A 26,857-nucleotide genomic window follows, 5' to 3' on the forward strand; every position below is an offset into this window, starting at 1 on the left:
ATCAAATATAATAAAATATAAAATGAAATGTACAAATACTAGAAAATACTTTACCATTTGTCTCTGCTCAGCTCTGAGTGGCAATTACAAGAAATGTCCAATAGAGGTCAGTCAAGCTCCATTGTTGAATGAACGTTTTTTTTTATTAGATCTTTTCATTTATCTGGCTTTTATACAATAGATGAAACTCCCCAAGCAGAGATTTATACTTGTACAAATAGGAAATAATTTATGCAGTCTGGCAACCTTGCATGCGAGTGGGCATTCTCCTCTTTGAAAAATAAATAAAATATTTATCCCTCAATAGTGCAATATTATGCTCAAAGAAAAGTGTGATTCAGCCACTCCGTGTCCATTTGTGAGGCTGCGTGTGCGGTTTTGTGCCAAGTCTGTGAGCAAACCTTTTCAGTGATGAACTTTAGTAAAATACCAATAGATCTTCACATCATTTGCACACAGAGGGGGCACTCAAGCAAAACCAAGTGAGAGAAATACGTTTGTTCTTTGCGTTATTTGTGAAATTCTGACGTCCCTCACACCTGTATGCGAATGTTACTCTGGCAGTAATCATTTATCAGTGTCATGCAGCCTGTTTTATTCAGATGTGTTGTAGGCTATTCAGCTCTGAATACTTTTATTAGTTTTAATTCTGCTAGAAGCTGGTACGACTTGTTGACGGTGTTTGTATAATGGAATTGTCCTATATATTAGCTAATATTCAAAATATTTCTTTGAAATTTCAGTGCAATGTTTGAAATTGTGTTACGTGCCATCACATGCTTGAAATAATTCGTTTTTGCACTAAAATTACATGTAGCGCCAATAAAGAGCAAAACATATGTGTCTCAACTCGAGACGTTTAACAGTTTAAGCTCTTTTAAACTTGACATTGCATCTAAAAACACAAACAAGCCATCAAAGACATCTATCCTAGAGCACGTTTACATTGAAATAATTTATAAAACAGCACAGACAGACACAAACACGCTCAATGTGAACGGCCCCTCATAAGACTAGAACTCTGTAGAATCACAAATTGTTTGATCACATCTATTCTTTATTATTTGTTACTGCACGTTTTAGATTTTAGTAACGTCATCAAAACTAAGTAGTAACACACAAGTATGGAAATTATGCAGTGAAACAAATTAAATCCGAAACATCTATTTGATTAATTCCGTTTAGAATCTATTCCTGCTCTGCACACTGTTAATTTTTTCAATCAACTTCAGGTAGAGATGTGTTTGAGTTTGATGTGGTGAAAGATTAAATCTTTGCCAAAAATTAATGCTTCAACGATACCAAACATGGCACAAACCAGATGCAAGCACTAATGATAAAGATAGGTGAGAGTGATTGGCATGCGGTTTACGTAAATACTTGTTAAATACATAAAAGGAATATATTATGATTTAATATTAACAGTGTGTCACAGACCGCATACATCACAGCTAGTTTTTAATCTTCATCCTGTGTGCTGAGAATGAGAGACAAAACCCGCATTTATACAAAGATTCCCCAACATTCACTTAAAATCCCCATTAGTTGTGTAATAAAATATGATTAGAATTTGAAGTGCTATTAATATAGTAGGCTATGAATCTGAAAATGTCAATATATTCTGAACACATTTATGCTGAAAGTGTTCATAAATGTTTTTACTGATATATAATTGTCCATTATATACAGTAGATGCAATATACAGAATATTGCAATTACCATTTTATATATTATTTTTATTTGTAATTAAATTGTATGATTTTGTAGTGAATGTAGTGCCATGTCCCATTGATTAATATAATTTAAAAAGATGCATCACGAGTAAATATGAGTTAACAAGTTTATTTTTTACATTTAATAATATATTTACTCTGTTAATCCAGGCTGAGGCAATTACGTTGGCAGCACACACTATCAGCAATCTACGGCTTGCAGAAATTAACATTGCACTTATGGAGATAGGGTGACTAGACGTCCCAATAACGGGGACAGTCTTTATTTTATATGCCATGTCCCAAAGGACGTACTGCCTTGTGTACGAATCTTCGCTATTAGAATTTTGTGTCCACTCTAATCCATGTTCATGATGCCTAAACATTCATTTATCATTCGCTTTCATCCAAATGGGACATGAATACACAGGTACTACAAAATCATACAATGTTAATAAAAATATTGCATGCCAAGTGATGTGGCTTGCAGTCTCTCATGCGTCGTCCATTAGAGGCATCTCGTAACAAAACCATGATGTGCCAAGCAGCAATATTCGAATACATTTGGCATGCATAATTTACAGTTAGTGTTTTATGATTATTTAATGAAAATTTAGACAAATTTGCTGAGCGATCCCAACTCTAATTCTGGTTTATGGGATTAATGCAGTAGGTTACAGACAACGAGGCAAGTTGACAATCAGATGAAAGGTGCGTTTCAGTGTCACTCACGTGCATATCAAATATTCAAGCAAAAATAAAACAAAATTAAAAATGAAAGAAAATGAAAATTGAGCCATTTCCCCATTCTATTTATTCCATTTTAAATAGAAAATTAAATTGTCAATAGAAAATGTGTTTGTATCTGCTTATTCTATTCATCAGTGTTAAAATAAATAAAGAGGAAACCAAATTTGTTGTTTTTCATTTTTGGTTTAAAAAGTACACTGATGTTTTGGGAGCTGTGAAATTATTCCAAGTTTTTTCACAAGTGAACAAATATAACTTGTGCAATAGTGGTATATTTAGATGACATTTTCTTGTACACATGATCAATCAATGTTCCATTTTCAGTGGTAGGTTAATTGACACACTAAACATAGCCTAGGTTTGCCATCAATGTAGACATTGTGTGTGTTTTCAATTCATCATGGTTCCAATCATCACTTAAAAATATATTATCTGACATATTGTTTAATGTATTCCAGAGTTTGATTATATATTTTTGAAACAAAGATATGCGATATTGTGGTGGCCTGTAATAACAACTATGATTATATCAAATTTGTTGAGTTGACATATTATTCACTCCGTTAACATTGGGAATGTCCAAAATATTGTAATCATTATTAGTTCTATTGTATATGCCAACACCACCATGTTTTTTTGTGTCGAATTTAGTTTTATAGAAGGTTGTCTGTACTGTAAGCAAAACAACATTGAGCACTGTGAAAAGTGTTAACCTTCAATGCAACTGGATTCACTTGATATGTTTGCTGGCAGCCATGCCTCTGTTACAGCTATAATTATAGGATTGGATTGAAGCCGTTAATCTAGCATATGGCAGTGTAAACTCTGAACATTCATTAGGAAAATTGAAAAAGATTAGTTGGTGTTATGTGGTGAAATATTATAAAGTTCAAGCTGTGGCATTGTGTTATTCTTGGATGTTGTTTTTGCAAAAAAAATTGCTTAATGAGCAAAATCTTTAATGATCAACCCACTTGAAGACTTGACTTAAATCATCATATGCCTGTCCAGCTGCAAAAATCTTTTTTAATGATATGACTGCTTCATTAACAGTTAATCCTTGCACTTTGTGTACAGTGCAAGAACATGCCAACTTTAATGGGAACTGCTTGCGCAACCCACACCCAATGGTTGTGGAATTCATGACGTATGTGGTATTCCCAATTTTATCATCATCAAACTGAACAAATACTACATTCACAATTGTGTTGTTTGTATTAAGGGTCATGTCTGTTACAGTACCACAGACACCATTTACAAGCCCATCAGCGATGTCAATATTCTTAATTAATGAGACTCGTGCACCTTTACTTAATAGAAAAGTTTCTGGAAAACAGGAATTAAATACTTTGGAAAGTGTCCCTTTTTAAGTTGCATTTGTACAGTTTGTTGATTTTTCTGAAAATCCTGAGCTTCTACACAAATGTGGTCTGGGCAATATGCAATTATCTGTTTGATAATCTGTTATGCTCTTCCACTTCCGTATTTGTTGGGAAATGAGTAAAGCGGAAGAATTTTTTCCAGTTTTCATACTTTTGAGCATATTTAAGACATTAGATGATAGTGGGGAACTATTGCTACGTGTACACAATCTATTCAATATTTACGCAAAAGCTGAGTCTTTTTGTCTAACGATGATTTTTAATTCTGACAGTGCATATGTGCTGTTCCACAAATCCAATGGAGCATTTTGCCAATACAATGGTTATCCTCTCACAGGTGGCAATTAAAAAAAATCTACCACAGCAATTATACTAACTTTACCAAATGGAGAGTAGTCTGGAGCTTTTTGTCTAAGCCTACCATGGACATAGGCAGTAGGCTGTGGTTTACCATAGAAATTTCATGTATAATCTGTAAATGCAAGTCACTAAATATCACACAAATTGTATTTGTTTTTCTTCTCATAAAGGTGTGTAAGGCAATTTTACATCTGTCTAGGGTTGCAACGGTATGAGATTTTCACGGTATGATAACCGTCTCAGAAAATTTCACGGTATACGGTATTACACAATTACTATTATCTATTACTATTGATTAAAAATATAATGTCACTATAACATGTTATATAACTGAAGCATGTTAGTTTACATGTTAAATGAACTACTAAATGAAAAATAACATCAGCTGGTAAGTAATGTCCTATGATTATAAACAGTTAATATATACTGTAGGTGTGTGACATCGCAGCCAGACTGCTCCTGTCTGTACCTTTAACTCAGTGCTTCTCAACTGGTTTTGCTTCAGGACCTATTAAATCAAGTGGCAACCTGTCGTAGATTAAACATATTGGTACTGCGTTTATTGTATCCTGGGTTGCATTTCCTTTTATGTTGTATAGTTTTGTTCATGGTTTTCCAGTACAAGGACATGCATCAAGTGACATTATTTTTGTTGATGATGTCAAAATCTACAGGAAGTTTTCTCCCCCTTTTAAAAATTAAAGAGCATATTTACTTATATGAGCCCATTATTATCCGATATGTTAACTAATATTACATATTTATACACATATTACACAGAAGGAAAGGCTCCTCATTACTATAGTTAGGTCAATGTAGCTAGTCTAATATTAATAATAATAATAAATTATAGTATATAAGTAATATCCAAAACTTTGAAACTTTAACTACAACTGCCACTGTTGATATAAAATGAGGTCTAATAGATTCTACCTTTAGATTATTTCACATGAAACTATAGCATTTTGTCAAAATATAACTTTGTAAAGGTGACGTATAATGAAAATAAAAATTAGCGCATAGCACAGTGTTGCTCTTTTCCTCAGTGCTGTTTGGCATGTCAGGGCTTCTACTGTTTGATGGGTTTGACTTGACTTCCTCAGTAATGCTTTAAACTAGAAAAGTCTCGCTTGAATTGAAATTGGTCACAGTTTTGATGTCTGCGCTCCGCAATATCGAGGGAAGCTCAGTTGTTGAACGCTCGCACCAGAGAAGAGCAGGTCATGATCGCGAGCTACGTTACACTCGCGAAAGTGCAGATGTGAAGTCTTTAGCTGTTTGCGAGATTATCATTAAATCTGCCTCGGCAGGTAAATATTTGATCACTAGGCGGCTGCCGAAATATCTTCAATGGTAGAAGTTACTATGGCATTGTTATTTCCCTGCTGTCCGCGACCCAGTCCGAATAGACCAGTTGAGAAACACTGCTTTAACTCACACACACTCATGTCAGACCGCCTCGCTTCTCTCTGACATCTGCTGCATGTGTGTGTGTGTGGCGCAAGTTGACGAGTCTGACAGACCGTCAAGAAGGAAAGGAGATGCGCACGCGCATGTGAGAATCTCCATCCGGTTGCATTTTTTTCTCAAAACCATAGATAAGCAAATGTACATGGTATGATAACCGTCAATTTTCAAACCGTGGTATACCGTGAAACCGGTATACCGCTGCAACCCTATATCTGTCCCGATTGAAAATGTACTATGGAAGTACATTTTCAACTTGGGTACTTGGTACCCAAGTTGAAAGCAGCGATTCCAGTAGGTGCTTTCAATATAACAGAAACTTTGTCTGGTGCTGTTGCAATTTGGTATAATAATCTGGTCACTTCATAATGAATGGTTCTGATTAAATTTGACTTTCCTGTTCCTGCACCTCCAGTAACGAATACATGGAAAGGCTCTGGATTTTATCTCTAAATTTCTCTAAGCACCACTTTCTTGATAGAAAATATATTTTTGTTTGGAGCTCAGAGACCCAAGTAGATTGAGCTCATCTGATTTACACAAGACATTCAAACTAGAGTCAAATTGATTGCTTCTATCATTTTGAATGGATAGATCAGGAATTATATCAACATGCTCAAGTTCTTTTGATGAAGCTCTAATTTCTTGTTGACATTACAAGCGCTCTGACTCTTGCCCAGGACACATCTCAAACATTTGCCAGTTTGCTCTGGCTACATTTTTTGAGGGCCCTATGTCCCCTCCGTGACTGGGGGACCCCTCGTTTACTTTGTTTTGGCACCACATTGAACCGGCTTTAGGCTATCATTGTTTCAAATTAGAGACTGACCATTGTTTAGATCAAAGCAAGTACGTTTGCCAAGTTCAAGCTATTTATATTTTTTTATTATTTGAAATTGGAAGTTTAAACAGAAGCTCATTATAAATTATATTTTGAGTTTCACATCTCTTTCTAAGTGAGTTTGTGAGTGATCAAACTTTGACATCAGAAACTCTGCACTGTGCCATTTGTTCACAGATATATTATATTGAACAGAACATACAAAATTGCATTGATACTGGCAAACCAATATGTCCCTATCCCAAAATAGGTTTAAATCAGTTTGTGAAAATAATATCTTTTGAAATGTTGTTATTATTATTTTCAAAGTGTTCATCTCATTTTGTTGATTTGTATACTTTCACAAATATTTTACAAATGAAGTAAGGGATCATATTACAGTATTTGGTTATATTGTATGTTATGGTAAATAACATACTTTTTGGGCACAAAATACTGAAAATAATTCTAGATAACCTTTTGGACAATTTTTTGAACACAAGTTTTTTACCCATCAACAAATCCAAATTCACAACAAATGACATGCTCCCTCTGATGTAAACAAACTAGCATTGAAAAGAAATGTGCCTAAAGGAGGAATGCTGCCAACTTTTATCCACATTATAATAGGGTTAAGTCGGTGGAGTGAAGGTATTTTTGGGTTCCATAAAAATGCAGAGGTATTGTTGGAGATGGTTTCCATTTGTGTGAAGCATGTGAGAGAAAATGGCATCTGTGGGACAATCAATGCATTCAATTCAGCAAGATAAAGGTAAGTTGTGACAGTTCTGCACACTTTTCCAAACTGTTTTTTGAAAATTGTGTAACAACACTAACCGTGCCTTCACACCAGAAGCGGCGAGAGCGTCAAAATTCGCTCTGGCTGCCCTGCCTTCAACGCTCGTGGACGCTCTGACGTGGTTGAAATAGGTGGCAGCGTTTGTTCAGAATGCTTTGTTTTGTGAACTATATTTAAAGGGGCCGCAATTTAAACATCCAGACATGTCGACCATTTACTTTTTGCCGACCTATCACAAGTAGCGTATATCCTCATGAACTCTTTAAAATGTCAAAATAAGAAATCGATCGATGGCAGAAAGTAATTAAAATTATAGTTGTTTGTTATCAAAATAAAATACATTTGTAATAATAACTGTGGTCTTGGTTGTTTTATATCCCTGTAAGCAAACAGGGACAGATCATATTTTACTGGGAAACCCGCCACGACAATAATTATTTTCTCCTCCATTTTATCTTCGGAACTAATGTTTGGTGGGAACCAAAGTTTACACTGTTGTGTTCTCTAGACTTCGCTAGACCGGAGCACTTCTATATTCCAATAGGTTGCCGCCGAACCACGTCAAAGCTCATTACCATAATGTTGACTGCACTTGAACTTTCATCTGACGCCCACACCGCCCAAGACTCGCCGCGCCGCTTCTCGCCGCCGAGAGACATTGAAAATGAATGACTTCCGGTTGATTTGACGCTCTCGCCGCCTCTGGTGTGAACGCACGGTAAGTGACAACTAAGATGACAAACAAAGTGAACTCTTGTTGCCAGCTGCAGATGTGTAGCTTGCTTTCAAGTGTCTGAATAGTAGTTTGCTAAAACTCTGCTAGCTGCACATTATAAGGCTCGTAGTAACAACTAAAATTAGGGATGTTCCGATCAGCTTTTTTGGCCTTCAATCCGATATTTAATTATTAAATATCTGCCGATACGGAGTCCTGATCTGATGCTTGTATTTTTGTTTTTTGTTTGTTTACAAAAATAACTAAGTATACAAAGTAACTAAATGATGTCTTCAGCTTAATGCATTTAACTCAGTGCAGCTAGCATTTTTTATAAAACTCGCATATAAACTCAATCAAAAACCATGAAAGCATCACACACTGTAGAGATGCATTCAAAAATAAGAAAAATATATTCATAACAAGCTCTAAAACTTCTCCAGTGAGAAATCATTAATATCTATGGTCTGTTTACTGTCTGAGTTTTGCTGTAACACAAATCACTAATTATTAAGCGAATGCATGAAGACACTGTGTTATTGAAGGTTAAACGGTAATATTTATTATTAATGGTATTGTGACCAACATCAAACAACATCTTATTGTCACAACTCACATCATGTATTTGCATGTTTATTTGTTGTTTAATTTGGTTTTAAACTTGTTAGCAGTCTCTATATCCTATTCCTGTTCACTGTGCAACGAGTCAGAATAACTACCGTAACGACTCTAGGAAATGGGCAAATTAATATTCAGACACATGTAATTCTTACACGTTTTTAAAAACAAATCAGCATATTCAGCTCAGTTACATAATGTCTGAAAGAATTGCCAACAACTCACCCTCCATAAGCCATTCTGTCATGCTTCAAGGGCTGAGAAAGCACTCATTCATTAAAGTAGCAGTGTATGTGTGATTCCCTGCATGCTGCAAAAAGATCGGCCCTAAATCTAGGCACAATTTGGCCGATCGTGGATTTAAGACTAATATTGGCCGATTTTGATCGCCGCCCGATCGATCGGGACATCTCTAACTAAAATGCAGTTGGAATCAGATAGTACTTAATCCTGTAATAAATAACAGCAAAGTCGCACAATGATGTTTTAAATATTAATTTCAAGTTGGAATGCCACGCAAACATACATTGCCATATGCCATATTCACAAGCAGGAAGTTTCACAGTGGTGAGTTTTAATTTTATTGCTTTCTTACAAGTAGGGCTGAAATAGTAAACCCTAACTAATACAATAACATTACATACCAAGTTAGCCGAGCACTACCGTGGATTGTAAAAATAAATCCATCTGTTTACTTGATCACTATTCATTATAGTAAGAATGTCAAACCATCTGAATAATTCTACACAATTGTAGATAAAAGTGGCCCCGCAGATGATTAGCAAAACTATTTCAACACAATAACATTATTTAACAGGTTAGCAGAGGCCTACAGCAGTGCACTGGGTGTACACCATAGCTACAACACACAACTCCACATTTGAACTCTCGGTTGCAGATAAATCCACAAATAACCAAGCATACTTACAGCTTGTGATCCTGAAGCGCCAGATTGTCCCAACAAAGTGTGAACTGCACCATATTTCTTGAGTAATTGTCTTAAAAATCTGGCATTGGTTGTGGTTGTACTGCTGGTGGTAAAAATACATTTGAACCACTGATTCTTTAATTTGTCTGCCTTTGGAAGTCCAAACACAGAGGTTTTGCTTTTCGACATCGCGACAACACTAACCCAACTCATCCTGGCCTCGGCTATAACTACCTTTGTTTGAGGGCAGGCCAAAGTAGCCCTTAGGTGGGCATTATGCAAATGTGTTACATAGTAACGTAGATACTTTGTGGAAGAAATGGTTGGACTACAAACCATCCGTTTCATGTAGTTCTTGAGGAGTGTTGTCTGTGGGAGAGAATAACTCCTTTTTTCGTGGATTTTGTGCTTTGTAACTTTGCAGAACTTTTACATTCACAAACAGCTATATTATACACTAAAGGGAAGGTAAAATCCCAAAAAGCATAAGCCTCTTTAAGACTTCAACTAAATGTTATATTTGGCTATGTATCTATGGTGCTGATGGTAGTTTTTTTTAACCGTTCAGGGTTCTTTTCAAAGTTCTTTGTTAAAGGATAGTTTGTCATTGAAATTGCATTTAAGAGAACAAAAATAAAGTTGGTTTATCATTCAACCCGTTTTTGTAATTTAATTTAATACCTTGATAATACTATACTGTGATAAATTCTTCAGCAGTTATTGTGACATAAAAAAATTTGATACTGTCACATGCCTAGTTCACCCAAAAATGTTAATTGTCTCATTTACTCGCCGTTATGCCACTCTAACTCATATGAATTTCTTCTGCGTAACAACATTTTTACGGTTTATAGTGAAAAAGAATTGACATTTTGCTCTCATTTGCATTTTGAACAGATTGTCTCACTTCAGAGGTGGTGGATTAATCCACTTGAGTTGTATGGATTACTTTACGCTGCCTTTGTCCTTTTTAGAGCTTGGAGAAGTGTTGGTCCCCATTGACTAAGAGTGGGTGGAAAACAAATGTTTTGTTGCAAATTGCGATTCTTTAAACAAATGATTTTAAAATCGTCTACCTGATGAAAAATATATTTTTAATTGAAAAAAGTTACATGTTTAGCTTAATGCTAATACAATCATTGATAGATAAATATAGGATGATATATTTGTCCAGAGTTCAACAAAAACAAGTTTTCTCTCTGAGAAGGTTCTTCTATTTAATCTTTACGTTCGTTCAGTTATTTAATACACCTCTGTTGCAGCCATCAAAGAACCGAATGGTTAACTGTTGGATGTAAAGTCCTTTGCTTTGGGTAATGTTCCTGTTATTATGCATAATCCACATATTTATTTGTGAGGTGCAGTGGAGAGTATTTGTTAAGTCATTCTACAGATTCTGTCTGACACTGCTTTAATAAATAGATTAGATGGCTTATCAAGTTGTTAAATGCCTTGAACATGTTGTGCCCAAGCAATATTTATAATCTAACAGCTGTGCACTTCTGAATACGGAGCCGATCATCATGTGACTCTGGTTACTTGAAGCGTGTCATCTGTGCCCGGATGTGCAAAAGCACATTGAAGCACGTCATTCAGCATCTGGGATGCGAATAAGTGGTTTTGCTGCTCTTATTAGAGCTTTTCATGTTTCATCCGTTTTATACTTTAGTAGTTTTGTGGGACAAGAGGTTCTAGTTATTTAGACTATTTAATAGATTAATTGGAATAGTGAATACTGTTAGTTATGCTGTTAAATGGCTGTGCTTAGCATCCATGTGTCCTTATGAAGCACATCTTATTGGGTAACATGGACATAAAATGCTTAATTATTAGGGATGCACCGAAATTTCGGCCGCCGAAAATTTTCGGCCGAAAATGGCACTTTCAGCGCTTTCGGTTTTCGGCTTAAAGAGAAAAAAGGCCGAAAATATGAGCCGAAAATATATACCTCCTCGCCCCGCTCCTCATTGCTCAGATTTCAATCTGGATCGATCTAGCCCTTATCACAGCGCTACCAAACAAAGGCCGATCATGTCAGCGGTGTGGACATTCTTCAAAGTTTCTGATAAGGACATCAAATTTGCGATCTGCAGTGTTTATTCAGCAGAACTTTCAAGATATATATATATATATATATATATATATACAGAATACAGCAAGAGATTCTACAGGAAAATGTCACAACTAGCGCAGCTACAACACAACTTGAGACGTATTTATCTGAACTACTCCAGAAGCGACAATCCCCTTGATTACGGGCGCATAAACAAACACCGCTTTCCTTTGCTTGCGCGGATTGCACACAGGTATTTATCTGCCCAAGCAGCAGCACAGAGAGTGAGAGACTGTTCAGTGCAGCATCTCATGTTCTTGATGAGCTTTCTGAAAGGAGAGACTGTCAGAAAGTTTAGCAACTTTTGTTCTTGAAGAGAAACCTGTCACTTGTAGTTAAATAGAAAGCGGTCCAATATGATGTGTATAGTAATTAAATTACACTTGTTCTTCACTTGAGTATATATCTGTCGTTTACAGTTGAGGTTGGATTTAGTTCAATTACTGCTGTTTTGCACAATCATTTTCACTTAAAGTGTACATACGTTTACATAAACAGAATAGAGCACTGATCTATATATATAATTATATATTATAGATATATATAGATCAGTGGAATAGAGACCATTCTGTGTTCTGCCTGTTGTTTTAATTAAAATTACTGTTGCATATTTAATCTTTTTGAAAGATGTTAGCTAAGTTCATTACTTGACTGCTGTTTTGCATATAATAGTTTTCTAAAACTTTACATTATTTGGATAATTGTTAATAAAATCTGTAAAATTAGATTTTTACAGAACTGAAAGAATAATAATATTTAATATAGTTTTAATATATTTTTTGTCCAATTTTGTTGTGCTACTTTCAATAAAAGTGTGAATTATTTTATTGGTTTGTAGTTTTTCAATTCAGATTAATTAAATTCATGAAATTAATGAAAAAGTATAACATTAATACAATTATACACAACATTTTTTTTTTTTTTTTTTAAATAGGTAAAAATTTCGGTTTCGGTTTTCGGCCAAGTGCATCCTGGATTTTCGGTTTCGGTTTCGGCCCAGAATTTTCATTTCGGTGCATCCCTATTAATTATGCAGTTGAAGTCAGAAGTTTACATGCACAACAGATTTAATATTAGTAAACTATAGTTTTGGCAAGACATTTAGGACAGGGGTTTTCAAACAGGGGTCCGCGGACCCCAGGGGGGCCGCAAGAGGAAGCTAGGTGGTCTGCGAAAAACTTGACAGAAAAAAACAAAAACATATATATGTAAGATTATAATTTTTTACATAATTTATTTTTGAACCTAAAGATGTTAATAACCAAATAAACATACAGTTTCGTGGTGTAAAGAGTGGTTCCTTGTAACGTGTTTATCCCGAAATACTTTGCGCTATTTACGTTTTGCACTTATAGTAAGGTGAACGGAGCAATTAGCGGCTAAATACATACTCTACAAATGATGGAAAGATTTTTAAATAATCGCGCTCCTGCAAGCAGTTTGTGTCAATCTGACTTGGCGAACGCTAAACAAAAACTAGAAAATATAACAAATCTTACATTACGTTTGGGCATTATATTACGTAGATTGTAATATAATGCCCAAACGTAATGTAATATAATGCCCAAACGTGAAAGGCACGAAAAGTAGATTGTGTGCCTTTGTGGGACAATACAGTGAGCAGACGCATAAGTAACATGTCCAATGATATTGCTTCGCAGCTTTTAGAACATGTGCAAGCCAGTGAATATTTTGCACTGCAGTTGGATGAAAGCACTGATGTTGCAAATCAAGCACAGCTTATGGTCTACATTCATTTCCTCGGGGAGGACAAATTTATCGAGGAACTTCTTTTTTGTAGAAGGCAGAACCACAGGGCAGGAATTATTTAATATGATGGATCAGTTCATGACGGTTAATTCAATAGACTGGTCTCTGTGTGTGCACTGATGGTGCTGCCGCTATGACCGGCGGTGGTGTGGTGACCCTGATCAAAGCGAAAGCCCCCAATGCTGTTGCCACACACTGTATGCTTCACCGTGAGGCTCTTGTGGCCAAACGCATTGATGATGATTTGCATCACGTGCTGAGGGATGTAGTTAAAACTGTGAACTATATAAAATCACACCCCTTGAAAAACAGACTATTCGGTTTACTCTGGAAAGAAATGGGTGCTGATTATGAGAGCTTGCTGCTTCACTCAGAGGTACGCTGGCTTTCTGTTAAATCGCGTGTATGCGCTGTGCAAAGAGCTGAGAGAGTTTCTCTCTGGTGAAAAATCAGAGCTTGCCAGCTGTTTTGAAGATGGCTCATGGATACTGAAGTTGTCATACATGGCAGATTTTTTCCAGCATCTCAGTGTCCTCAATCAGAGCATGCAAGGGCACAATGTTCACACACTGAACGCACAAGATAAGGTGCGCGTGTTCATGCAAAGATTACCTCTGTGGGAAAGCAAACTGAAAGAGGGAGTTACAGAAATGTTTCCTCTCTATAACCAGGAGTGCATCTCCTCCACTGCTGACAACAATCACACCCATAATCCAATCTCACCTGTCACATCTTCAGGGCTATTTTAAACAATATTTCCCAGATTTGAACAACACCCACCTGGACTTTGTTAGAAACCCATTTGCACCAGTTATTGGCACTCATCTAGATCTAGCAGCCCAAGAGCAACTGATTGATTTGACAAATGAGGGAGAGATGAAAACAAAGTTTCCCTGCCTTCCTCTGTCAGAGTTTTGGATGTCTGTGAGAAAGGACTACCCTGTTTTGTCTGAGATGGGGTATGTCTTTTACCATTTGCCACAACCTACTTGTGTGAAGCTGGATTTTCAGCACTGAAAGTACTTCAGCCCAAGCACCGGGCCCGTCTGGAGGTCGAAAGTGACATGCGCCTGGCTCTCACTAAAATGAAACCACGCATTGACAAACTTTGTAGAAACCACCAGGCTCATCCATCCCATTAGGACATCTTGAATCAGTGAATGTGGTGTTGTTTAGTTTGATTCACATGTTTGAATATGCAAATGCTGCCCTCCAGGTTTAACTTTTCATCTACCAGTGCATTAATACTGTGAAAAAATATACCCTGTTCAGTTAATGTATGTATTTTTTAATTGTTCAGAAATACAAAAAACTACAGAAGCTACATATAATTGTTAATTGTGAGAATTATTTTTGGCTATAGTGAGTTACCAAATAATAAAAGAAAACGGTTATTGAAACAGCATTTCATATTTACGTTTATTGTAATATGAATTTAAATATGTCTTTACATTATATACAATTATTTATTTATATACAATTATGTATTCACAAATACATAGTTACCTTTATATTTTAGGTAAGGTGGTCCCCAGCATGTAATCATCATTTTTTGGGGGTCCTTGTGATTTAAAAAGTTTGAAAACCCCTGATTGTGGACATCTGCTTTGTGCATGACACAAGTCATTTTTCCTACAATTGTTTACAGACTGATTGTTTCGCTTTTATTTAACTATATCACAATTCCAGTGTGTCAGAAGTTTAAATATACGAAATTAACTGTGCCTTTAAGCAGCTTGGAAAATTCCAGAAAATGATGTTACACCTTTAGAGAATTAGCCAATTAGCTTCTGAGAGTAGGTAGACTTCAAATGTATATGGCTGAGGTGTATGTAAACTTCTGACTTCAACTGTACATGGGTTCCTTAACATTGACTTCAAAATAATAACTCAGACAATGCAAAGACTCGTTGATTAGTAGTTTTGAATTGGTAGTTTTACACATCCCTACCTGCAAATTCTGTATTACAAGGTGAACCAAATGCCATTGCAGACAAAATTGTTCTTCAATGGACATATCTTCAAGAGAAAAAGGAGCTAACAGCTAAATATATAAAAACATAAAATCGTTATAGAATCGTAATGCATAATAAAAACTCAATACATATTGAATCTGCATGAAAATATGTAATGTTGAATCGGGAGATCTGTGGCAATTCCCAGCCCTACCACTGACTTGGATTGTATGGATATATTCACCAAATTTTTTCATCAAAGCATCTTTGTTCCGTAGAAAAAGTAATAGAACTTTGGCATAAGGATAAGAGAGAATGATTTTTGGGTGAACTCTTCCTTAAACAATCGCAATTACACCATCAAGGGAAATGAATTACAGTTATGCAGCCCTGGTATATAGCCTAAATACACATACTCTTACAAAAATATATGTACACAATTTATCTTATCTGTTACTCTGTATAACTTTCAGAATAAGTGGAATGTTGCAATCCACGTTGGACTTTTGAGCCAAACAACCCTTTTGAGGAGATGTTGGCAGCACACAGGGGGTAAAAGGCTTTCAAAATACTGTAATTTTGTTCCTTTAAAGAAAGCTCCTGATTCCTCTGAAGGCCTTTCAAAGGGAGCTCTGTGAAATTAAAACTACCTCAGATTTTATTAAAAAATATTTTATCTAAAAGACCAAATTTCTATGTTTTAACTTTTGAAAGCAAAAACGTACAAAGAGCTGAGGAAGAGCTCAGAATTGAGGCTTGAGGTTAGAATACAAGTCCAGCTACCTACTGATATCCCAAATGGAAAGCAACAGGAAGTCAAACATGCATCATACAGTTGTCTTTTTGTTTTGTGTTCCATTCCAGATTTTAAAAAGTTTCCAAAGTTTCTTAAAGCATCCCAGTGTGATTCTCATGTAGAAAAAGGTCTGCTTAGACAGGGAGTGGGAGGGACGGGTGCTTGTGAAAGGAAGTGTGTGTTGGGAAAGTGGAGCAGAGTTTCCCAAAGGTCACTCTCACTTCTGAATGTCCGTTCGTCCTGGAGAGGTCTGGTGGGCGGGTGATGGGTAGAAGTTCAAGGCGAGTGTATTCAGGGGTGAGGGGGACCGCTGGGAACTGCCAGGCCTCAGGCCTCAGCCTGGAAGGAAATTGGAAGTTAAACCTGATGTGGATGTTAGGGCTGTAGGGTTAGGCTCGACGCTGGAGAGAGGAAGCAGGTCTTCAATGTGTGGAGGAAAATGCAGGGGTGTGACGCTGCTCTTTTGACTACTGGGCTCACCAGTGAGGCATGCTATAGGGCACAGCTGTGTTTTGTTGTGCTTCAACCCCCTCCTCTTTGAAAGAGGAAGAAGGCTACAGTGTCTCCCCAGGTATTCTGTTGTTTTAAAGACTTATTAATGGGTATTTGATAAGTCTAAAACAGGAAGATCCTGTTTGGTCTTTTAAGCTATGTTCAGACTGTTAGTCCAAATCTGTTATCAGTATGCAAAAAAAAAAAACAAGATTGAGTTGAATGAATAGAGATTGTTGTTAATAACATGTCAATATGTAGCTGCGCCGCTGGACTACTACATACGAAACAGTGGCAGAGACGGAGGAGGCTGACATGCGCTGCTTTATTTCATGCTGCCGTCTACGCCAGTATTATAGTTCAAAGCGGTGTGCGGTCTAGACAGACTAGCAGCAGAGACTATAGGCCAGCAGTCACCAATTAGCGGACGGCAGTCCATGTCCAGACCATGGATTGGTTCCAACCGGACCACGAGGCTTCGTGACAACGGTTGGCCCATCTCACTGTTTCTACATTAAGTTAGCATTGCGACAACACAACAAGCTCTGTGGGGTGTAGATAGCACTGATCCTTCAGCACTATATCCTTGAATATATTACTCATGCACTGAGCACCCTTCATTTATGCCCATTTGTGCTCTGCATGCATTGCCTCTATCCCCTGCCCGCGACATAAGTTGCCGCATAGCAGAGCTGCAAAAACGGTTATTTTCACAGCAGTAGACTGTAGTGAGATTTAACCACCTGAAGTCTGATTGATTGTGCATATGCTCACTTGTGATTTTTGGAGCTTGAAATTTTGTCAACCATTTACTTGCATTGTGTGGACCAAAAAAAAGCTGATAAATTCTTCTAAAAATCTTTATTTGAGTTCAGCAGATGAAAAAGTCATACACATCTGGGATGGCATAAGGGTGAGTAAATCATAGCTACCTGGCTGTTACCTCAATAACTGCAATGTGTATAGAACAGTATCTCATAGTATGTTATGTTTACATTTGGCATACACTTGTCATACTTTTTGCACACGTTTGCATGTGCACTTTATATAGAAATGTTATTTAGTCTGTAGTCTCATGTGGTTCTGTGTTTGTCCTTTGTTGTTTTATGTAGCACCATGGTCCTGGAGGAACATTGTCTCGTTTCATTGTGTACTGTACTAACTGTATATGGTTGAACGGCAATAAAAACCACTTCACTTGACTTGAGATGACTGTGACTACATATTTAATTAAATAGCAGCCTTGTGCAGTTTGCTAATCACTTTGAGTCATGTAGCGACCAGATTTTTCAGAGTGGGAATCTGCTGTCCTTAAGTCAGAGCTTCTTGGTCAAAGCAATACAGAAACACTTCAAAGTAAAAGCTTGGTTAAAATGAAAATTTATTATGTTATATTAACTTTAATACTACTACTAATTCTAATTATAATAATAAATCAATAGTAATTGTATTATACCTAGCAGTATCTAGCATCTGTGATGCTCTTTTTGCAGCAATTTATTTGACAAAAAATTATGAATTCATTTATTTAAACACTATTTTGATGATAAAATTTAAATAAACTGTTGATATGGATTTAAGACTGTTCTTCAATATTCAATTTCTTTCTGAAAAAAATTAAAAAGTTAACATCTTAACCCTCTGGGGTCTGAGGGTGTTTTAGGCCCTGGAGAAGTTTTGACATGCCTTGACATTTGTGCTTTTTTCAGTTGCTTCAGCAGAGTATTTTAAGTTGTTTCCGCTGTAATGACGAAAATATCCAGCAGGACGCGCCGTCGCATCCGTCGACCCCAGAGGGTTAATATATCAAAACATCAAATCACCACGCTTACAGAATCGCAAAACTTGAAAAACCGCAGTACATATCTAATTGGCAAGTAATTGTCATTGTAATATGCCTGATTACATACGTTATCTGACCATTCAGACTGGCACAAATAATTTTTTCTAAACCATGTTTGTAACTTCAGATTTCTTTCTTTTTCTTTAAATTTTATATGCCAAAAAATGTACTTCTGCTACCTGTCTAAATAAAGCCAAAGTTGCCTATAGAAAGGCTTTATGGCCTTTCATACAGTTGAATATTAAATTCAGAAATTTCAGGTCATGAACTCATATTTTTGATTGCTGATGAGACTCTTCTTTATAATATTGCTGTCTTAACCTTTGATGCAAAACATCTGCTCGTCTAGTGTATGAGGAAGCTATATTAACTTGCCTAGTCTTGCTCAGCTGTGTCAAAGCTCTCACTTTTAGCCTACATTTTCAAAGCACATTCGTGCTTGTCTGTCAAAATGATGATAATTTGCAAAGAACCTTCTTTGTGGTTTCGGTTTCCTTCTTTAAAAAGGTTTGTGATTTATTTCGAAAGATGGAACACATCAATGCTATCAAACAAAAAATCGTTTCCCTTTTTAACTTCCTTTTAATCAATTCGTACCATTTTTTTTATTTAATATTTTAAATATTATTTTGGTTTCATGCAGGCCAAACCAATCTATGGCGGATGGCTGTGTTTGGCTCCAGAGGGGACAGACTTCGACAATCCAATGCAGAGATCCAGGGTAAGAGGATTTGTTTTTATTTTGTTTTTTATGGAGTGATTTGTGGGTGGGTTAGCTCCAGTTTGGGTTAGTATCTTGGCATGCACTCCATACAAATAAAACTTGTTTGCCTTGTACCAAAGACAGAAAATTAATGTAGTATCCACACGCCCGATCGTATTGTGGTAAAATGACAGTTAATAGTTTTGTTGATGATGATAGTAATTAAGGAGATAAAAAGGAAATGCCTTTTGTGGCTTATACACTCAAAAGTTTGAATATTTATGAATATGAAATTACAAAAATGGTTGCTTGTTTCTACTCAGAAATGGCCTGTAGTGTCTCTGATATATTGGCATAAACTGGTTTCTATGGCGAATTTTTGTAAGTGTATACAAAATAGCGTATTCAAAGTATTAATTGACACGATCAAGGGCTCAATTGACTTTTTTCATTAAAAAAGTCAAAATTGATTGTGTCATACTTGCGTAGCCCTTATCTGTTCCTTTGTGTCATTTGTTAAAATGATGTTAATGGTCTTTATTTTCTGCACAGAAATGGCAACGGCGATTCTTTGTCCTTTATGAACATGGCTGCTTGCGCTTTGCGTTGGATGAATCGGTAAGCTGTCATTTCTTTATACCTTTCAATTACACAATTGTACATCAGCCTTCGGTATAGAAAGTTCTGTGTTGATCTCTGGTCTATATATTTTTACATACATTTTCTTCAACACTGGCAACCAACCTCATTGGAATCCACTTCATTCAATAGACAAGATAACTGTCCCTGAAGAAAAATTATCCATGAACAAGTTTGTAGCTCCACCAACGGCTCAGAGATAAGAATGATGGTGGGAGTATGATTCCATGCAGATGTGATGTGAACCAGCAGAATGTGGTCCTTTGGCTAATAAGAGCCTGGCTCAGCCTGTTTGTTTCACAGGAATGTGACATGGGTGACCAAATTAGCTGCCTGATCTGCCCGGAGATTATAGCGTTTGTATGTAAACTGTGAGGCCCATACACAGGCTCGACCCTATAGACTCTCACTGCTTATGCAGCATTGGCTGCATCACTTACTACAGGATTGCCCTCTTACACCAGGACAATTTATCATTCTGGTGCGTAACTCTAAGCAAAAAGAGAGTTGCCTGGCTAGAATCATGTCATTGTGTAAGATGGTTGTGGGAGGACATTGTTTTTATTTCCAGTGAGTGGAGAGGACAATCAAAACTAGTTCAGGATACTAGTGTTTCCTGCCATTGTTTATATTTGAAAATGTTGTCAGCCCTGTTGCCTCTATAGCCTTTTCATCTGTGCAGGAAGGGTTCAGAAAATGGTGTTAAATTAGGTCAAGAAATTGCTCCGTAAATTTAGCTAATTTCCAAAATGTTTAACTAAGCATGCTAGTTATAGCAAATATAGCATATAGTAATAATAGAATAGTATTTAAAAAAAATAGGTGGAAATGATATATACTCACATGAGATGAAGACTTTAGTCATAAAATATCTGCTTTATTCTACAAAAAGCACAGTGCACATTCATGAGAACCACCATGTTGAGATTACATAAAACAGAATATTACTCACTGCATTTCGATAATCCACTGTAACTGGATGCTTTCACTCATGGAATTAATTAAACATGTCTGACTGTGAATTGTGCAATTTTTACATCGGTAACTGAACAACTTTTACATGATATGCATCTACATGGAAGTGAACATAAACAGAAATTTTATGCAGTGCACTTGAAAGCTGAACTGTGTAATTTCTGCTCCACTACCATATCCAAACTTAATTGCCAAATTAAACAGTTTGCAAACAGCTTTCCCTGAATTCGTCGCCCAACGGCTATTGGCTGAACAAGCAGATAATCCCGTTCAAATCTCACACCATGTGTTGAGTATGTCATTGTTGCTTTGTTGGGAAGTCAGGCCACTCAAACTAACTTTACATGTGTGAATGTTATGCAATCGCAATTACTGTATTTTCCGGAATATAAATTGCGTTTTTTTTTTCATCTTCTGAAAGGTCCTACGATATATAGTCCAATATGTAGCGATTTATATACATAATTTATTAGTAACTAATGTTTGCTGGTCAAACATGCTGCACAATAAAACAAAAACGTATACACAAACAGTTGAAAACATCAGTCATAGAAACGGTGCTATAGCGTTTTAAAGTAGCGTATTCATAGTATTTTGCCTCTTCAAATTATTTTATGCAGCCAGTTTAAATAATCTGTCCCATCATGACATTATTGATAGATCGCTGTCAAACGCAACTGCTCACGGTTTCACAGTATACCACGGTTTGAAAATTGACAGTTATCATACCATGTACATTTGCTTATCTATGGTATTGTGAGATAAAAATGCACCTCCTTTCCTCCTCGACTACCTGTCGGACTCGTCAACTTTCGACACACGTTTGAGCATGTGGAGAAAATGTTAGAGAGAGGCGAGGGGTCTGACATAAGTGTGTGTGTGTGTGTGTGTGTGTGTGTGTGTGTGTGTGTGTGTGTGTGTGTGTGTGTGTGTGTGTGTGTGTGTGTGTGTGAGAGGTAAAGCATTGTATCTCAACTGGTTGGTCGCGGGTGTATTCGGACTGGGTCGTGGACCGCAAAAAAAGATCAATGCCATGGTTCTCCCATTGAAGATATTTTGGCGGCCGCCCAAGTGATAGCCTATTTAGGACTGCCGAGGCAGATTTAATGATAATCTCACAATCAGCTTAAGGCTTCTCATCTGCACTTTTGCACAAGTGTAACGGAACCAGCACGCGCTAATGATCTGCTCTTCTCTCTCATACGTGCGTGCAACAACCAGGCTTCCCTCGATGTTGCAGAAAGCAGACATCAAAACTGATGTGACCCATTTCAGTTCTAGTTGGACTTTCCTAGTTTAAAGCATTACTGAGGAAGTCAAGTCAAACCCATCAAACAGTAGAAGCCCTGACATGCCAAACAGCACTGAGGAAAAGAGCAACACTGTGCTATGCGCTAATTTTTATTTTCATTATACGTCACCTTTACAAAGTCTTTTTTACTCAAAAAACTGTTATATTTTGACAAAATGATATAGTTTCATGTGAAATAACATTAAAATGAAATAGACCTAATTTTATATCAACAGTGGCAGTTGTAGTTAAAGTTTCAAAGTTTTGGATATTACTTATATACTATAATTTATTATTATTATTAATATTAGACTAGCTACATTGACCTAACCATGGTAATGAGGAGCCTTTCCTTCTGTGTAATATGTGTATAAATATGTAATATTAGTTAACAAATGGGATAATAATGAGCTCATATAAGTAAATATGGGGGAGAGAAAACTTCCTGTTGCTTACATCAACAACAAAAATAATGTCACTTGATGCATGGCCTCTTAATAACCATGAACAAATCAATGCAACATAAAAGGAAATGCGACCCAGTATACATTAAATGTAGGTTACTTTTTACTATGGTGGGTTGCCACTTGATTTCCAATGTAAAATCTGGGTCCCAGAGCAAAACCTGTAAGAACCACCGAGTTAAAAGTACAGACAGGATCAGTCTGGCTGTGCTGTCGCGCACCTACAGTATATGTTAACTTTTAATAATCATAGGACATCACTTTAAAGCTCTCACAGTTTCTGTTATTTTTCATATATTAGTTAATTTAACATGCTATGCTAACATGTAAACATGCTTAAGTTATATAACATGTTATAGTTACAAGCTATTTTTTTATCATGTTTATAATTCGGTTTATTATTATAATTCTGTTAGCTTTCTTATTTATTCTATTTATTTTCAAAAGGGAGACTTTTTTGTACACATACTTCAATTTCTAAAAAAATGTTTTCAAGTTTCAATTATAATAAAGTGTTTGTGCAACCAAAAACAAAAATTACTCCTTTAAGGGTCATTGTAACTGATAATAATAATAATTGTATAATACTGTATACCATGAAACCGTGATTGTTTCTGAGACTGTTATCGTACCGTGAAAATCTCATACCATTGCAAACCTAGTGGGCACATAAAATGGTCTTATGAAACACTCTTTTCTCCAGATAAATGGCAGAAGCTGATTTTACCATGACCAAGTATGGTTGTAGAAGTTTTAAAACAGATTAACTCCCTAATCCCTTTGTTTTCATAACTTGTCAGTTACATTGAGAGAGCCTGCTGGTAAGTATCCATTCTTGTAATTTCACTGGTGAATCTTATAAACATGACGTGCATTCAGCTACAGTCTCACTTCTTGAAGAAAAGTATTTTAATTGTCAGTCTGAGATGTTCTGAACATGGAGTTCTAGGCTCAGGATTGCATTCCACCCAATATGCCCTTATTTGGAGAAACTATGGAGGACTGTTGATGATGGTGCTATACTCTTAGAAAGTTAGACCCCTAAAACCACATTGAAATGTAAAGTATGCTTTGAGATCCGGCCCTGCCACAGTACCTATTTCTACAACAGAACCCTGGGTTTAGAAACCCCAAAGAAAATCATCATGACAACTAAAACAGAGTGCGTTGACTTTTGAATGCTTATTAATGCAATGTGATGTGAAACTTGCATTATGGAGTTCATATCTATTGAGAACAGTTAGCGTTTTTCTTTAGCAGATTTGGTGCCGTTTTATACCCTGAGTTGAAGAGTTTACATAGACGCTAACACGCTTTATTTTGCACTCCATCTGGGTGTGTTTTTACAGAGGCACGTCTGGGTACATATAAGCAGTAAAATAAGAATATCTACCCAAAAATAGAAATAGCTGTCTCATTGGACTGCTTGCTTTTGCAGTTAAATATGTTGTGACCCAAAACATTGCTGTCACTCTTAAAAGCTTGTCCATCTGGCTGTTTATGTATTTCGCTCTAACCTCATAACACACTGGAAACTGTTAACCTTTACATTATGGGCTGCTATGTTGGTAAGTGCCATTTAGAAGGGATCTTATTAGATATATGTCCATGCTGTTACAATCATAGTCCTCCAGTTTTAAGGGAAAAGTTTCCTATATATAAATCAATGCAACATATATATATATATATATATATATATATATATATATATATATATATATATATGACACACACACAAGTCACAAAGTCTTTGGCACATAAAATTTGTCTTTAGATGGTTATTTATATCTCCAGCTTTGGTGTGTCAATAGGAAATATAAATATTAGAACTCCCAAACATTACTTTTGCAAATACAATAGAAGAACAGGGAGCCCTGCAACAGATGTCATGGCCCCCAGAAAGCCCCAAGAAATTGTGTCTGTTTGAGATTACATATAGAGACGGAAGCAATTTAGACAACCTAAATAGATTGAAGAACTTTGAATTCTCTAAGAAGCTTGGAACATCCTATCTGATAACAACCAAGAAAAACGGTGTCCAGTTGTACCTATGAGAATTGGCACTATTTTAAATGGAAAGGTGACCACACCAAATATTGATTTAGCTTTATGTTTACTGGACTTTCTATGGGAGTTTTCAAGTTATGCAGATATGTCATATCTAACGTAACCATCTCAATTATTAAGCCATTTAATCATTATGTATCTGATTAATATAACATGTACAAACATACAATATGATGAATGTTTGGAGGGGTACACCACTGTAAAAAGTTTGGGAACCTCTGACCTTGGAGGATTATTTAAATGTTCAGAGCTTATGATTTTCAGTAAAATCCAAAGTGGTTGACTTCCTGTTGAGCGAACTAATGACTGTAGGTATGAAAGTTGTTCGGCTTGACGAGATCAATACATATACCAAGTTTAGTGACTGTAGGTGAAAATGGGGGTGCAATACATGCCCATTTTAAAGGGGGGCGCTACAGAGACCCCCCCCCCCACATGCCCATGTGGCATCATTATGACTTAAATTTTCATCCATCACACAAAGCTATTGTATGGCTTCAGAAGACTTGGAATATAGCACACAAGTCGGATGGACTGCTTTTATGATACTTTAAGGATGCTTTTATTGTTATTTTGGAGCTTGAACACAGCTGTCCCCATTAAAACACATTTTTTTGGTAAAGAACGGCTAGGATAGTCTTCAAAAATTCACCTTTGTTGTTCCACAGAAGGTCAAAGTAGTTTATAAACACCGTGAGGATGAATAAATAATGACATAATTTACATTTTTCAAAGAACAGTTGCTTCTAGTATTCTAAAAATATTTGAATGGTAATAAAGGCAAACAATGAAAAGATATGGCATTTGATATGTTTTGGTATCAGAACCACAATAATGTGCATGAATGGTGGACTTGTCACCAATTGCAAACTGTTTATTCACTGCTTGTGTGCATATGTATAAAAGACATTACAAACGGATCCTTTAAATGTAGAAAACATTTTGTCTATTTTTTCATTTTCAATGCATTTTCATCATATTTTTTACCCTATATGAGGGATCTAATAGAAGCACCCCCCACCCACCCCCAAATGAGTTCGGAGCCCAAAATTAACTGGTCTGGAACTTTAGCACACATAGCTCAAATTATTTGTGCACTTTTGGCTTCTGAAAGTTTTACAGGAATTTATGTTACGATTTTAGTGTAGAACTTGAATACTCTATTGGATAAAATAGTATAAAATTGGTTATCTGATACATCTAGATTTCAATCTCAATTTATAGCATTACAAAGGAATAAAATGTTCCTATTTTCAGAGCATGGAGTGATGTGAAATTCTTTGTTGTGTCTTCTGTTTCTTACACTGCTGGTATCTCATTACTGGGTTTTTTTTCTCCCCAAACTGCACTCTGCAGTGAAAAAGAAACACTGCTGCAGTTTATAACTGTGACACACTGTAATTGCCATATTTGGGATTCCCCGTTTACTGGCAGCTTTTAATAAAGCTAGATCACTTAAAATGGCCATAAAAGGAATCAGGAAAAGACGGCACCTGTTTTACATCTAGAGACTGCAGAATGTCTGATAACAGCCAAGGCAGAAATTGCAAGATGGTATGGCAAAGGTTCAGTGCTTTGTTAATTCTGGTTTACTCCCTCACTCTTGGAAGGAGATGCAATTGATGAGACTCTAGCAATGCTGTGTAATTTGAGAGTGTCTTTGTGCTGAGTTCTTGTGAGATGTTTTCTCTCACTTTCATTTATTACCCTGTAATTTAGCAAAAATATGGGGTTTATTTGTAATCAAATACCTAAGGCCACAATATACTTCCAGCAAAGTTCTTATTCATTCTTTGTTCAGGAGTAAAAATAAGTTCTAAATGGCATTTAGTACATTTCAATATGAGGAAGCTCAGTAAAACCCAACTAATGTAATTAAAATGTGTTATCAATGACTTTGTCTCATTCTATGAGTAGAATTCACAGGTCAGAAGTTGTTTTAACCACTTGATGATGATTTAGAGCAGTGGTTCTCAACTGGTTTTGCTCTGGGACTCAGATTTTAAAATAGAAAGCAAGTGGCATCCCACCATTGTAAAAACGTAACCTTTATTTAATGTATCCTGGGTCATATTTCCTTTTATCTTGCATAGTTTGTTCATGTTTTTCAAGTATAAGGGAATGCATCAAGTGACATTATTTTTGTTTGTTGTTGACGTCAACAACAAAAGCTACAGGAAGTTTTCTCTCCCCACTTT

At 36.2% G+C, this 26,857-nt stretch overlaps 1 protein-coding gene across 2 annotated transcripts in view; it reads left to right on the plus strand.

The window, feature by feature from the left end:
• The window catches only part of LOC127633283 (myosin phosphatase Rho-interacting protein-like), an 86,882-nt gene that overhangs the window by 16,689 nt on the left and 43,336 nt on the right, over positions 1–26,857 (plus strand). For both annotated transcript variants that reach the window (XM_052112276.1, XM_052112277.1), the window contains exons 2-3: positions 19,164–19,241; positions 19,776–19,841. In XM_052112276.1, coding sequence (XP_051968236.1) covers positions 19,164–19,241; positions 19,776–19,841 — 144 coding nt within the window. The remainder of the gene's footprint in view (positions 1–19,163; positions 19,242–19,775; positions 19,842–26,857) is intronic.

Source organism: Xyrauchen texanus, chromosome 40 (assembly GCF_025860055.1).
Source record: "Xyrauchen texanus isolate HMW12.3.18 chromosome 40, RBS_HiC_50CHRs, whole genome shotgun sequence".
NCBI lineage: Eukaryota > Metazoa > Chordata > Actinopteri > Cypriniformes > Catostomidae > Xyrauchen > Xyrauchen texanus.